Genomic DNA, 16,351 nt, shown 5'->3' with positions numbered 1-16,351 from the left:
GAAAAAATATTTGTCCTTATTTATTCGTGCTAGTTTTCTTTTTGATTTATCGAAATACAAAAGCACATTGATAGGGACAGGCACAGTAATTGGAACAGTTACTTTATATTTGTTACGGAATTTTCGACTATTTGACGTGAAAGAGACAGAGCAACGTTTCAGTTTTAAGAATTTGTTTTTTTAATTGCAGTACGATGATTTTTAATGGAGCTATAAACAACCAAAGTCAGAATGATTCTATTTACTTAACTTGCGATAATGAACAACAAATCATAGAAATATTTTTAAAGAACGATTTTGTGAGGAAAGCTTTCACGGTCGAAAATTTGGTTTAAATTTTTTTTGGGCGTTACAGATCTACAAAGCCAAAAAAAAATTTTTTATTTTTTTCAGCTCGTAATTTTAAGTGTTTTCTATATATACATAAAAATTCACATAAATTCAAAAAATATAGCAACCATTTGAAAGTTTAAAGATTTCAAGCTTTAAAACCCTTTTTTTAAATTTAAATTTTTTGTTCATTTTTGACGAAGATATTGTATATAATTTTCAGCTAACAATAATCCGCAGAATTGAGTTGGTTTTTTCTCCAACCCAATATATATATATATTGTATGCATATATATTATAGGTATTTAAAAACGAATTCTTAGAAGGATATATATCTGTATCATCGAGAGAACGAAGATTACTTTACAATAACTTAATTTCGTACCGACATCATACAGAATTTGCCGAAAAATGAAATGGATGAGATCTGCCGACTATTTATTAACTCTTTGCGGAATGGGAAACATGCGAATGTATCATGTCAGGAGGACGAGAATAGAGATCGAAATCTCGTGGACACGTGTATGACATTTGCACACCGGCATAGTGTGGCTCGACGTGGCTTTGCTTGGCGACGTCGCGTGTGCACGATCTCTCCTAGTTTTGCATTCCGTCCACGTACCCCCGCAAGCAATTAGGTTCGTCTTCGGATTCCCCGCATGCTTTTCGCCGACTCGTGCGACGTGCCATCGCACGAACATTAGTGCGAAACCAAATCCTCAATATTGAGTAGAGTTTCTGGATATTGAATAATTCTTGAGATACCGTTGCGAATGTATTCGCGCTGACTATTGCAGGATCGTTTTAAGAGACCTCTCAGTCTTTCAAGGATTTAAAGAAATGTTTGGTATCGAGCGAGAAAAGAGGAAAAGAGGAAAAGCATGTTTACGTTATTTATTTTAATTTATTACAAAATTTATTGAAAGAAATTTTGTGTTTATTAATTATATTTATAAAGTTCAGATCTGCTGGAAAAAAAAAATTTGGGAGAACACATTTTAAGGACTTGATTAATGGATAAATAATTCGATGACTAGTATCTTCAAAGATTTTTTTCTTTTCATATTTCAAATTATGTATTATTACGTTTTCAATGCTTATTTAGTCAGTAAATTGCTTTTAAATAATGATTACATAAAGAATGTCGAAAAATAGAAAGTGAGAGAAGATTCATGACTAATGTATTCAAGCACAGCTACTTTTGCATATATTATTCCACTGAAAATCGTAGACAGCGGTAAATACCTTAAATCGTCACTGAGAATATGTTAATGAACCGAGATAACACATGTACTGAATTCTTTGTTGAATTTTAACGAAGCTGCTCAAATTTCTTGAAACTAACTCTTTATTATTGAAGGCAGTTTTCATGTTGTTGTTTTTTTTTATTTTTATAAATGAACTCGCGGTCAACGATATGTATCGATCATCGTCAAAACAATATTAGATAGAGGCCTCATTATAGTCCGTAGCTTCTGTTACGACAATGGCTACTTGGCATTCACGTTATACTGCTGAGCCGATATTGTTCGGTGTGCGCCACTGCCTCTCTTGCCAAGCACCATCCGCATACGTGGGATTCAATTGGAAGATAATGCGTCTTCCGTTGCATCTTTCGCTGCACGCACACGCGCCTGTCTCTCTTTCTCTCTTTTTCTCGCTTTTTGTTTCCCTCTCGGTGGAAGGTGCATGCAATGCGCATGGAGATGCGGTACGTTTCTCTCTGACGAGGAGGAGAATCACGAAGATGGATGCAGATTGAGACGATTACTCAACTATGAAATTTTCTTGACTATTGATTTTAAAAAGATTTGATTTTCATTATATACAATAATGGAAAATGGAGGTGAAATTTAGGATTAAAAGAGAAATTCAAGTGTCGTCGTCACACTTATGTTGTCCTCTTTAATTATAATCATAATATTTCTAATTAGTATTTTAAAAATATATTTTGGTAATATTATTAATATTATATTTTATTTTAATTATTTTTGTCATTAAAATGATATTTTTTTTATATTTTTTCTTTTTGAGAATCTTTTCCATATATTCGATTATTTAAAAAAAAAGGAGAGATATTATTTGGGTTCGTTAAAATTTTGGAATTTATTTATATTTTGATATTATTGAAATATATGTGTGTTATATTTGATATGTTTAGGCTATTTTACAAAAGTCCTCGGTGTCGGTAGAAATCGAGGTGAGACCGAGACAGCTGGTGCCAGACACTAATTGCTTTATCGACTACCTGCAGCAATTGCAGATCATCGCAAGAGCCACTTCCGGTGCGCAGCCAATCTACACTCTCATGGTACCACTCGTTGGTAAGTGAAAACAAAAGTTTAACATATTATTAGCGCAGGAAAAAAACCAGCGAAAAATACGTGCGTCGCTTAGTCTCTGATCTCGTCGATCATTTTTTGAATAAAGATCGAGTGTCTCGAAAGAAGATGGATGTGTTACACAGTAATATGATTTGGATTAAAACTTTTCCCTACCTTCAAAAACGCGTGGAATAACTATTAATAAACAAAGAGACAAATTGTATTATAACATCATTCATTTTTATCGGATAAACAAAAATAGAAGAGACTCTCGATTTGTCAAATATTGTAAACTGTATTGCTCTATTTCGTCACTACACTGTTACGTTCATCTCGTAAAAAAATAATCTATTTCTCAAAGATTGAAAACATGACAGTTAGGAAAAAGTTAGGATTAAGAAATGATTATTCATTGAATATAAAATCTTTCAAAAAATTGTAATGACGTAATTCTCATTCCTATATATATTCTCTAAGTTCTTTGGAGTGGAAATTAAGCCAGATTTGAAAAAGGGTTTAGTTTTTAATCTTTAAGAGTGAGATTTCATTCTTTAAAATGAGATTTACGCCAAAAGAGAATACATTTTTTAGAGAATACATTAATTGTACTCTCATTACTCGAATTATCTATATTTTTTTATCACAATTACTGTGCACAATTAAATCGGTTATTATAATACTGTAATCAGCTATTGGCGGCGCATCGAACGTATCTATGAAGTATCTAAAAACTGTACAATGACCGAACACACCTTCTCAAGGGTTGTGTCTAGATAATGTCATCGAAGAGAAATGACGCGACCAGTCGGAGGTCGCGCCTCGGGTCAAAGCAATCGCCGGTACGCAAACATACTCGATTTGCCTCGTCTCCGACGTTAAGCGAAGCTGGAGACCATCGACGATAGTCGATTCGTCGATCCCTAGCGGAGAATAGTTCATTAGGTCATCGTCATTACGCGTCACTTGTCGCAGAACTTTCCTACTCCCTCGTCCTCGTGAGAATGGATTGTCCCATATATCCCTGGCGCGAAATGCTTTGTTCGATCGCGGGAGCCGTTTGCCGGATCGAACTCCGACCGATACGGCTATTAACGGCGCTTGCGTCAGCTCCTGGAGGATGATGACATTGAGGAATGCGAACCTCTGTCGATTCCTTCGCTCCAATTAGCGTTGAGCAATTCCTTTCGAACGCCGTCGATCAGTCGCGCGCATTGTCGGAGAGCATTTCCTTTAACGGTCTCACATCGAGATACGACCCGAACGAAATCATGGTCTCGAGTCATCGTCGCGCTCGAAGCAGTTAAATCCGTAGCACTCCACAGCATACCGATTTAAAGCCATGTTATATCTTCATTGCGTTCCGCTATGGAGATATAACAGTACTCACGCTATACTATATATATATATGATTTGTATAATTTATATAAATTCTGATTTTTTTACGAACTAGACTTTACAAACTAAACAATTTTAAGAATCTTTATTTTACAAACTAAATTTACATTTTCAGGACAGAATTATCTCATTTTAGAATTAATAGAACTTTTTAATTTAGTGTACACAATGCATTGTATATACTAATTATGTATACAATAAGTATATAATTTATATAAACTTTTTAACAAGCTAGACTTTAGGAACTTACATTCCCAGGACAGATTTGTTTCATTTTAGAATTAATGGAATTGAAATGTGCACACCAATTAATTATCGGATTATTTGATGTTGGAAGAGAAACCATAAATTATAATTAATGATAGCTTTCAATCAAATTTTTGTTGAGGAAGAAGACGGAGTCCGTATTTATAAAAAATGTTTATGCGGAACTTCGCGCGATACGCAAGTAGTTCATAATTAATTTAAATTTTATGATTCTCGACTGATATATTAAGTTGCGTCATTAGGATCTGTTAATTATTATTCGCATATTAAATATTATTTAATGAAATATTTGATGCAGCAGGGAGAGGAAATAACGGTAAATATATACTACATATCATAAAGATAAAGAACAACAAACAGATACAGGAGAGATATATATAAATGCATTTAAAAATTTTAATTAATTAGAGGAAATATCCCGTTAAGTTCAGCATTGCGATTAGCAATTATATTTCTTAAATTATAATTATGTACAATTAAATTTTAAAAATAATTATTCCTTTTATAAAACTAAAATAAAATAATATTTAAAATAAAGATTCTTAAATTATTATTTCTTTTATAAATATCTCTTTCTTTTACAAGAATTAGATTTAATTGAAAGTATTAAGTAAAAAGCTAACACAGTAATAGAATCGTCAAATCGCATGTCACACGCCTATCGATGTGTTTTTTTACAATACGATAATGCATACAGGACGCTCGTTTCTGTCAAACAATCGATGATGATGACAACAACGACGATGACGCATGGCACGACGGAACGACTGGTTCTTTTTTAATAGTCGCGGTTTATAGACATTCGCTACTCAGCGAAACGCAATCAGCGATAAATTTACAATCTTCCACGGTGAGGCTGACATTTTCACGGTGCTTTATAATAGTAATGCGTCTAGAGTTACTGCTACGACGACAAGACGGACATTCGGAGCATTTATTGCCTCGAGCGCGTACATCTTAACCACCTCTAATCTCAGTTGTGATGTATTCATTTTGTGAACATTTATCTTAGAACGCGTATTCGATTTTCATGTAGATAAATATTTTCTCTAGCAAAGTTGTAATAATTTAATTTACTGAATTCAATAAAACATGTAGGAACAAATAACGTGAAGAACGATTTTGAAAAATATCAGAATGATAGTTTCTTGAGGTGATCGTGAAAGTTGTATGTGACACACTTGCTTTAGCGTTCAATTGAAGACAAGGCTGGTGTCAAGGTTCAAGGCCGCTGAAAATTGAAAGGCTCATCAATCATCATCCCTATCACCAATTAACGCTGATCTAATCGTTGATTCAGCAAAATTGATTCGGTGGCAATCCGGACATGGCATTTTGCGGAAACTTATGTCACTATCCGTCTTATTTTGTCATGTATTTACTGTTCATCCAGTGGAAGAGAGTTTTTCGAATGCCAAAACGTTTATAAGGTCGTGGCGATAGAGCAAGGATAAACGTTTTGCTTCGAAGATTTTGACAAGCATTATCACAATCGTCAGATTAGTGTCGTAGAGTCATTATATTTGTTAGATTTTTTTTACGTTACTTCATATATAAAAATGCTCATTTGAAAGCAAATAATTATGAGAAAGTGGAGCAAAACACTAATAGGATTAATAGAACGAATTTTTAAAACATGGTAGTACTCAAAAAGAAGGCTGTGTAAGTTGATACGATAAGAAGTGCGCATAAAAATAGACGGTATAATATATTCTTAGCATGTAAATTTAATAAATAATCTAACTACATGATGTAATAAAACCAACGTCTCATCTCATATTCGAGCCATCTTCAGGGACGCAAACAGTAAATAGCAAAAATGGAATTAATATATCTACTAAAAATTAATATGCGAATATCTAAGAAATAGATTATTAAAATAAAAGTATTTCAATAACGTTATGAAAATGGATTGCAAAGTTTAGAAAGCAGAAGATTGGATTTTAAAATTGTATCCTGATATGGAGCATTTTAATTTATTTTAGTTGGACACCTAATCGCGTATAATTTAAAGATTGATTATTATACATGTCGATATTTTAGCAGCAGAATATTTATCGCACGGTGATAAATGACGTCTGCAGGCCTAGGTGATAAATAATGCAGTTTTCCCTATTCTCTCGCTCCGCAGTTATTCTTTCTATTTCCGTCCACCCTGTCTCGCAAACTTCATCCACTACCGACCGCCCTTGCCAGTTCGTCGGGGGTCGGGTCTGGAAGGAGGATAAGGCTGGCAGGCGGTTAATTTATCGAGTCGGGGAAAGTTTGGTGAACCTCCTATTTGCATTTTCCGTAGATTGCTTCTCTGTACGCTCTCGCGCGGCAATCTGTGGCGAATAAAGTTGATAAAGCTCTCTCACAGCATTCATGATAATCTACTTCCCCTCTTTCTCTGAAAAAAAATGCGTCTGTCTGTCAGACAAGGAAAATAAAAAATTGAAAATGACAAATGAGCGAAATGAAATGAAATTGTATTTTGAATTTATCATCTTTTGATAGAAATTAAAAAAAAATTTTTTCCATTTTATTTTAAAGATTCTGTTGTAAGTTCTGTTAAAAATAATCAATTAATCAAATTAATTTCTAAAGACAATAAATCAGTTAAATATAAAAGAATTGCCAATTAAAAAGAAATCCTTTTGATTTACGGATATGTTAAAAATTGTAAAAAAGTTTATAATCAGATCGAGCTTTTGGTAAAAAATGGTTTTTTTTAATCTCGTTACTTGTTCGCTTTGTGCGTTTCTCCTTTTCCTTTTTGTCGTTCGTGCGGGTCGTGGGGTCGAAAAACGAAAGTGCGCCTTCATGCAAAATCGGCCGACGTGCTGCCCTTTGACCTCGTCGGCCAGTCGGCCGACCACGAGCCCGTCTGGCTCTTGGATGGCGAGCAACGGTGAGCGTTCACAGTTAGGTTCTCACGGCTCATACATGAATGCATGTATGTGGCTTGAAACGCTCGCGATGGAGCTCGATGGCAGCGGCGTACCGCGGGCTGCCTCCTGGCTACGTTTTATACGTGGGCGATATCAGTACGGCGGTCGCCGATCGTTGGGGAGAGTGGCTTTTCAACGCAGCTGTGATGGTCTTTTGCTTTAACAGCACGTCACCATCCCGTTTTCCTCAATCTCGGCCATGAAGACGAGATCGATCTCGTCGAATGAACATATCGCGTAGGCAACGTAGTAGTAATAGTCACAATAGACTTTTCTTTTGAATCTTTGGATTTTGTAAGTAGAAGATTTTAATTTAAGTTATTTGTATTTTATTTGGAAAAGTTTGAAATATAAAAGAGAGTAGCTGCGGTTGACACTAAAAAATGGAAAAGTCTATGAAAAAATCTTTGAATGAATCATTTTGGATATCATCGACCATTGATAAATCATACGAATGAAATTGAGGGACTCGTCTATGCTTATTATTTCTATAAAATAAATAATAAATTCTTAAATTTCCTAAAATTTTGCTATTTTTAATATAAAACTGTTATCTTTTCACGTGCAATATTAAAGCATCATAGAGCATTATATTATCATGAATTATAATGACTCGTTTTTATGACAAGTAAATTAATTATTTTTATGTTGTGTGTACATAATTCCTTTTCTTCTCTTCTATAAGAAATTTAAATTAAGATACACGGTTTTTTTTTTACATTTATATAATCAATTCGAAGAGATTACTCTTGATTCCTTTGTGTATTCTCGTGCACGCGACGTAAATTTCGACACGTCCCTTTCACGCGTGCTTAACGAGTGGAAATGTTTTTTGTTACAGTACTAAATGAACTCGAAGGTCTAGCTCGAGGCGCCGATGCGAGAGATTGTCCTCCAGCGTCGAGAGCGACTCTGAATCCTGAGCATGTGGTGCGAGTTGCCGAGAGCGCCAAGGCGGCATTGGCCTTCGCGAGAAGTCGAAATCCTGCGATCAGGTGCTTAACCACTAGAGGCACCGTTCTCACATCCAGCACTTTTACGGTGGAGGAAGATGTCGACAAGGTAAGTAAGAAACTGGACAAACCTCGATCATTTCGATACGCTTACATTCGCCTCTTAAATAACTGTATTCGGCATGCTGAGGTATTTAGAAGCCAAAGTTGCATCGATTGATGTAGGACTTCTGATGAACAATCCTTTGTTTCTTTTCATCTTCTTTTGTCTAAAAATCTTAGAACATTCTTTGTTGAAGTTATTGCGATTCGGAAATGAAATCGACGTGTTGTACAATTTCCTTCTTCCTCGTCTTATTTTTTTCCTTTAATCTAAAAAGAATTAATTATTTATGTTTTATTACTTTTGAATTTAATACTTCATCGTTTTTAATTTCAACTGTCACAGTCAGTATATTTTATAAGAAGCAATTCTGAATATTATATGGCGATTACAAAACCTGTTTTGATAACCGATTTGAATACGTAAATTAAGGAATCGTTATTTTCATTGCGATTTTATATCTAAATGCCTGCAGCGTGTAACGACAAGCGACACGATAAAATGAATCGATTGTGACATTCAGTCGATAAGATTCTAACAGTTACACGTAGAAAGTAGTCATGGTATAGTACAAACCAGTCGTTCCTAAGATCAATGGTAGCAAAGAAAGGTAGGCGCGGTGTTCATTGAAGCGCGAATGTTATGATAACGAGCCGAGAACACCCACGTAGTGTACGTGCGAAGTATTTTCTGTACTATTTGCGATTTGTTGCCTCATTATTTCGCGTTAGCATAATTTTCGTGATTGAATAATTGACTTTGTTTTTTAACGCCAATTTCTGTCATAAATTTTCCAAGATTGATTCTCCGTTAAGCTATTTGCTACTATATTTAAATAGTAGAATGTGATTATTTACTGAGTTATCAGCATATTCAGAATTTTTATCGTCTTGTTCTAGGATGGATTGACACGAAATGACGATAGAATATTGACTACGTGCCTCAGTCTTTGCAGAAGCAACAAGGATCAAGCAAACGCAGGTAGATATGAAGTTACATCAGAAGGCATTGAAATATTTTCTTTCTATTTCATACAATAGTTCCAATCATCATTCTTGTTTATATATATGGGCGTATTTAGAGGGGATGTTCAACTTTCCTTTGAAATTTATTATTAAAAAAGTTAGATTTAAAAAATCTAATATTTTTCAAGAGTGTTTACTACTTAGACAATTTGAAATTTTTATGGAATTTTATTAGTATTTTTGAAATTTTATTTTTAAATTTCAGTTTTGAAAACTTTGGTAACTTTTTAATGATAAAATGTCAATGACAATCGGTCAGTATATATGTCCACGTATATTTATCGTACAGTTTTGTATCTCGAAAAATTTTATTTAAAAAATTAAAGTGACAGTAGAAGATAACACTCAGCAAAAGAGAGAGAGTAGCTCTGAGAGTATATTGTAGTGAGCCTCTTCCCTATATTATCCTATAGATTTTGTGACTTCATTGTAAAAAATAATAGATGTAATCTTGTCGAAAATCCTTTCCACTAATTTATAATTTATACTTTGTTTGTGTTACTTGCAAACCAATTCATAAAACTTATTTTAAAATTGATAAAGAATTTTTTCATCTTGAAATTTTGAAAATATTTGGAAAATCCGAGAATTTTCAGAAAATTTTTTACAAAATTTTAGTGAACATTATTTTTCCATTCAAAATTATTATTTTGAATCAGGAACAGAAAATCAGGAGAAGAAAACATTCTTTAAAATATTTTAAAAGAGCAATTTATTAACACAAAAATTGCTGTTTGATGATAGAATTGATGAAAATCTCCTGAAGAAAGATCCTTAATACATCCATGTTTCATGATTAAATATGTCATATATTCGATGCTATTTTAAACGATGTTATTTTTATAGAAGAAAATACTTTTTTCTGTATTGGATTCTAAATTAGTCAGGAAAGAATAGTCTTTTCTAGATTTATTAAAGAATATATCCAGATGAAATTTTTTTTCTTAGAACGTTACTGAGGATTATTTAGAGGCAATATTTCGCTAGTTTTTATCAAAGACTTTCGAGACAAGAATAAATGAATTAGTAGCGGGAGATTCTGCGTAAGAGAGCTCAATAAAAAAAATTGGGGAACGGCTTTTGCCTTAACAGAGGAGGGACAGCCGAGACGTTTGAGACGGGAGGTGGTTCTGCTCACAGAGGACCGAAACCTCAGGGTGAAGGCTTTGGCCAGGGACGTGCCCGTGAGGGAAGTTCCTGATTTCATGCAATGGGCTGGACTCGGCTGAGATGACATGACGTGATCGCGACGAAACTCCGAGTCTCACTTGACGAGAAATCTCCTGTGTTCCTGCCGCACGAGCTCGACCAAACGTCAAACAAGATCGAACGCAACGAGAGAAGAAATAGAAAAAGAAAAAAAAAACGCTCGTCATTGCCGACGGATCTTCATTATGGATCTCTTTCGTAGCTGATCGACTGTCGACTATGCGCGCACGACGTTGTTATCGCGTAAGTCTATCACAGGTTGGATATTCAGATTGTCTCCCGACGATGGTTTTTTTTTTCTAAATTTAAAAAAAATCCAATTACGGAGAAACCGCGAAGTGCGATGAACAGAAGCAAGTTTTAGCTGAAGAAAAAGCTAAGCGCGCGCGTTCGCGTAAAATTGCGAATGAAGTACGGTACGAATGATGGAGAAAGAAACAGGCTCGGAGCCTGTCGCTTGCCGTTTCGCTTGTCGGAAACGCGAGCTATTCGAAGGCTCTTCGAGAATGAGCGTGACACTACCTACCTTGTACCCCTAACTGTTCCGTGTATCTCGAACGTGCAGAGATAAAAATTCCGAAGAGAGTCTTTTCACACGGGGACCGTATAACGGGGCGGTCCGAAAGACACGTTGAATCCAGAACACGACGTTCACAGCCATGGCATACACCGAAGTAAAATTGAGAGACAACCGACAGGGACATGATTGTTTCGAAGAAAAAGCGAAGAAAACGGTAAAAATAGAGCTTTACTATCTTGAAGTGCTGTCACTGTTTGTAGATTGTTTTTATCGATAACCGCCTATTGCGGCTGTATAACCATTTTGTATAATTTTGTTTGCCAATATTTACTTTGTTCTCGTGTGAGACGTTATTAAAACTTTTATATCGTATGTACGGTGTGTAGTTTGAGATGTGACGACGATGCGTTCGCGTCATCGTTCCGCGCGAATCTGCCGTGACATTTTCCACAGGAGTCGATTCTCTCTTCGTTTTCTTAACGCTAAAGTCATTAACATCATTACCTTTAAGCTGCCATAAAGTGAATTATTAACGATTCGTTTCCAACGAATGCGTCTGAGATATTGACAAGATTGAAATGACAATCGGTGTGCAACGTGATTGTTATACTCGATCGTCGAATGACAATTACTCTCGGGAAATGTTAGAAACGATCGAAATCATTTTTGAAAATCAATGTCGATCTGCATATGCACGTGTGCAAATTATATTCAAAATTTTTATTATACATATCAATATTTTCAAACAAAAAATTGATATTATAATTTTAAACGAAATTGCTAATGTTCGTCGTGGAGAATATATTTTGTACATTAATTCTTGATTTTTAAAAGTCCTCTTTACGATTATCTTGAAGTAAATGTACATCATGTCCGAGATGTAAATATTTTCAATGTAACATCATGTCCGAGATGTCCTTTTCATTGCTTGCGAGTACTCGCTTGTATAGCATATACATTGACATTTATATGGATTCACTGGCTTAAGACTAGGAACTAACTTAAGGAGAGAAAGCGAATTTTATTCCATGAGATGCACGATTGCATAACCGTATGGTGTTCTTTATAATATCAAAGACTAGCTTTTACCAATAAGCGGAGGAATGTATCCTACAAATGTTAGTTACGATCGCTATTATAAACATTCCGTGTCGGAATTATATGTATCGACGAGATTTTTGATTGACGTCGATTTAGCGATGATTATGCTCGGCTACGTCGTATATTGCGAAGTGCAATTAAGATGATTATTGTAAGTGCGAAGTAAGATTCGCAAATTAATTCGCATGGCATGGAGTCGAATAGAGATATTGAGATCGCTTCATTCTTACGAATTCTCGAAAGCGCGAACGCGACTTCCGCGCAGATGTCGATGTTTTCTTCGCCGATGTTTTTAATATATTATTCGGTTTTACCAGATACGTATACGAATTTACCTTTCGGGAGAAAGTTTATCTTTCGGAAGCGCACAGCAGTCGAGGCAAACGCGCGACCAGCAAGGAAACTGCGGGACCGATGATCGAGTAGCGAACACGATGTCCTATTTTTCGACAGAGATAGTTACTTAATGCTCCTTAGTGTATTAAAGAGTATGCGTGTGTGAGAATGTGTGAGAGAGAAAAAAAAGGGGGGGGGATAAAGAGAGAAAGAGTAGGAGAAAAATGGCAATTAGATTAACGGAGAAGGACAGTTAGTGGAAAGGGAAAAAAGTACGCTCGACATACTAAAGACCGTATCTACGATAAATCTCGATGCTGTCCGAAGTCTCGTCGGAATTCCTGCGAATTAAATCGAATCGGTAAGTAGAAGAAGTGCCCACCCACTATACCACCCGGGCAAAATCCTTTCGTCACACCACGATGTTCCGCTTGACAAACCACGCCGTTTCTGAGCAGAAGAAAGTCCTGCCGACTAAGGGTGTCTGTCTGTTCAGCGGTATTTTAAGGGCACGTAAGAAGCATATTAAAATATCTCTGTTGTGGGAAATTTTCTTTCTATTGAAAAAAAAAAAGTTTATGTACAAGGATTCTATTTATAGATTTAATATCATATACTTGAGGAAAATCGCACGAATTCCCGAGATGCCGCCTTTCTTGCTTTCTACGAAACGCGTTGAGGTCTTATTTAAGTATATACTTTTTAATGTCGTCATAAGAAGATGGTGAAGTAGCATTCATATGATCCAGGATCGGCACGTTGAAAGAATAGAGAAAGAAAAATGAAGGGAGAGACGCGAGTTTCGCGTCTGTAAAGTTGTTCATATCTCTCGTCCTTCGGCGTGTCCGTTTGCTTTGACATCTTTTTCTTTTTCCCCTGTCACCTCCCTCCTCCTCCTCCCCCCCCGTTGCCGTTTTTAGCTCAATTTTTTATTCGAACCTCCACAGCGAGAGAAAGTGCGTATCGATAGAGTTTGGCAAAGCCCAACTCGAAGCACCGACGATGTACACTGTCATTGTGTTTCACTAATTTTTAAGTATAGCCTTTCGTAGCCTTTTTAATGCGCGTGTTCGGTCACCACAAGTGACCGATAATTAATCTGACGTTTGAGATAAGAGACGTTGCGTTGAGAAAAAAAGTGCGATGGGCGAGCGAAATCGATTGCGCGAATGCACCTTGTAGTCGCAAATACATAATAGGAATGCTCGAGAAACACTCACTTTCTTAAACCGACAGCTATTTTTTTAGAGATATTTTTTACGATTAAAATCAAATGTAAATCACAGTTGAGTTAGTAAGTCACTATTTTAAAGTGCTTGAAGTTTTATCAAGTTTATTAAACAAAAACTTTGCTTTCGTGAAAAATTTGGTTACATACATTTGAATGAATATTAGCTACTATATTAAAAAAAGTAGCATTATAATTATCATTGTTGAAAATAATGAGAGAGAATATAAGATATTGAAATTCGAATTATTATTTCGAAAATGTAGTTCGCGCTCTGATCGATTGTCGGTTTTTGAGGAAAGTGTTTAGCGATAATTGACAAAACACCCTCTTAGCTTAGTACAGGATAATAAATCAGGGTTTATCATAGTTTGCAATTGTACTCTGGGCATATCACAGTATATTTACAATATCATCGCAATAATTTTCTTCTGCAATAGTTATAGTAGTGCAATAGACACTCTACCCACGAATAAGCCACTTCAATAAAACTATCCGTCCCCGAGCATCATAATCTATTTTCATTGTTTTGATATAGCATATCTTCACTCACTCCGATCTTTCAACTTTGAAATTGTCGATCTTGCGAGTAGTCGCCAGCTACTCCAATCGGATGACGCGCGATCGAGTTCACGTTAGCCCGTGCTTGAGAGAAAGAGAGAAGTTGCGAAACATCTGAGAAATATAGGTAGACGTTTGGCATAAGATAGACGTCGTCATTTTTAGTACCGATTTATCTCGGACGTTGACAAGCGATATCTCACGATTATACGTTCTCTCAACGCCCTCCGCTTCCGAGATAACTCTCACACCGTAAGTGTACCTATATTCATATATATATATTGTACATAGGTATATATATATATATAATTATATATAATTAAACACATTTATATGTAATTATACATATATAAATACACCCACCCGTCACTGATTTTATGCTAGATTTTTGCAATATCTCTAATCTATGTACATGTATTATTATGTGACGAAGCAAAAGAACACGCGATTCATTTGTATTTCGTCTGAGGAGAAGTTTGCTGATAATGCGATATATGATGACGATGACAAAACTGTGAGGATGACGCTACGAAAGCAGAAGTTTTAGGCTAATCGTTTATTACATATTATGAGAAATGTCGCTACTAATAGTGTTACCACTTTGAATATTCAATAAAAAGTTGAGACTAGTGTTATTACATTATGTACCTTATTAATTATTATAATTATATAGTATTATAACAATTATAATTATATAATATTTAATAGTATATAATATTCTCTATTTATTAAATCTCAGAATCTATCCCTATTAAACTTGTTTTACAGGTCCTGTTTGCATTTTTAGCAAAGTAATTGTTAATTACTAGGTTTAATTATTTATTTATTAATTTAATTATTTATTTTTTATCAGATATGTGTTACTTAACAGTATTCTTCCTTACTTTTCCCTTGGAATTCCTTACAACTTTATTCTTTTTCACAGATTTAAGTTTAATGTCAGTTCAGTTTTTAATCTTTAATTGTAAACAGAGACATGCTCATTATTATGTCTAACTAATATATTACTAATAAGTAATTTATTCTACTCGGCAGGATATAACGTATAATTTTTGTCAGGCTATGACGACTACGAAAACGAGGTCCAGCACGTCAGACTTTTTTAATACGTCAGATTAAACGTGTCTTGCGTACTCTTTACCTAGTTCGCGAGATTTAGGCTTGCGAGGTACCCGGAAAGGATTCTCATCATATGATAGAGTCGTTGACACGCTCGACCTCGTTATATCTTCATCGTCGAAGGTCCGCGCGCAGTACGGTATTTCTCTTAGGTGCACGACTAAGGTCGCCCGAGTCATCTCGAGTACTACTCTTTTTCTACACGAGGTGTGTTCAGGCAGGTACGTTTTTCACGAAAGCCATGAGCGACAACGGGCACCGTTATGGCACCTCTATGGCAGTATGTACTCGTTTCTTGCCACGATCGACAAATTCCAATATCCATTATCGACATCACGATTCCGTTCGAAGCGTGAGTCGTGTCTTACGTTGCTAATTATCCGGTTTTTGTCATGGATCGTATTTTATCATGGACCTCTTAGTTGCGAATTAATAGATGTTTTTTAACATATTGCAACTAACTACATTTATTTACTAACTACATGTATTTACTTTGCATTTTTAAAGCAAATTTGCATATTAAAAGATACTTTTAAAATAATTTTTATTAAGTCTTATTTTTTCTATTTACCGATCAATGACTTGGTGGTAAACTTCACAGACAAAAAGATTAATAGAAAAGAATGGTTTAAAAAAATTATGTATGATTACTGATCCCTAAAAAAAAAATAATAAAATTGGAAGCATAAAAAATTGAAAAAATGTAAATAACAAATATGAAGTTTTTAAAATTTTTTAATAAAAATATTTAAATACAACACAGAGGTGTTTTGTTTTAAATACTTCAATTTTTTAAGTCCAAAATCCAATATCTATTTGCCTGATTGCTTTTAAAACATATACATCTTCATTCGAGAATTTGATAGGGTAGGTTTCGAAATATCTTAGCGATAAGTGACAAACAGTACGTTTTCGATTAAGCACAATCAACAGAAACATCAGGAGAA

General features: G+C 35.0%; 1 protein-coding gene across 5 annotated transcripts in view; it reads left to right on the top strand.

Annotated features, from left to right (window-relative positions):
- The window catches only part of LOC105148572 (Smg6 nonsense mediated mRNA decay factor), a 109,231-nt gene extending 94,308 nt beyond the window's left edge, over positions 1 to 14,923 (top strand). For 4 of the 5 annotated variants that reach the window (XM_087403083.1, XM_087403082.1, XM_087403084.1 and 1 more), the window contains 4 exons: positions 2,492 to 2,654; positions 8,091 to 8,311; positions 9,205 to 9,286; positions 10,423 to 14,923. In XM_087403083.1, coding sequence (XP_087259209.1) covers positions 2,492 to 2,654; positions 8,091 to 8,311; positions 9,205 to 9,286; positions 10,423 to 10,559 — 603 coding nt within the window. In that variant the 3' untranslated portion in view covers positions 10,560 to 14,923. The other variant, XM_087403085.1, reaches the window with a different exon arrangement.
- Positions 14,924 to 16,351: the final 1,428 nt, after the last annotated feature.

The sequence above is a fragment of the Acromyrmex echinatior genome, chromosome 2, assembly GCF_024713525.1.
Source record: "Acromyrmex echinatior isolate Ae372 chromosome 2, ASM2471352v2, whole genome shotgun sequence".
NCBI classification, from domain to species: Eukaryota; Metazoa; Arthropoda; class Insecta; order Hymenoptera; family Formicidae; genus Acromyrmex; species Acromyrmex echinatior.
Note: the sequence above shows the minus strand (reverse complement) of the source record. Positions and strands in the feature narration are given on the sequence as shown.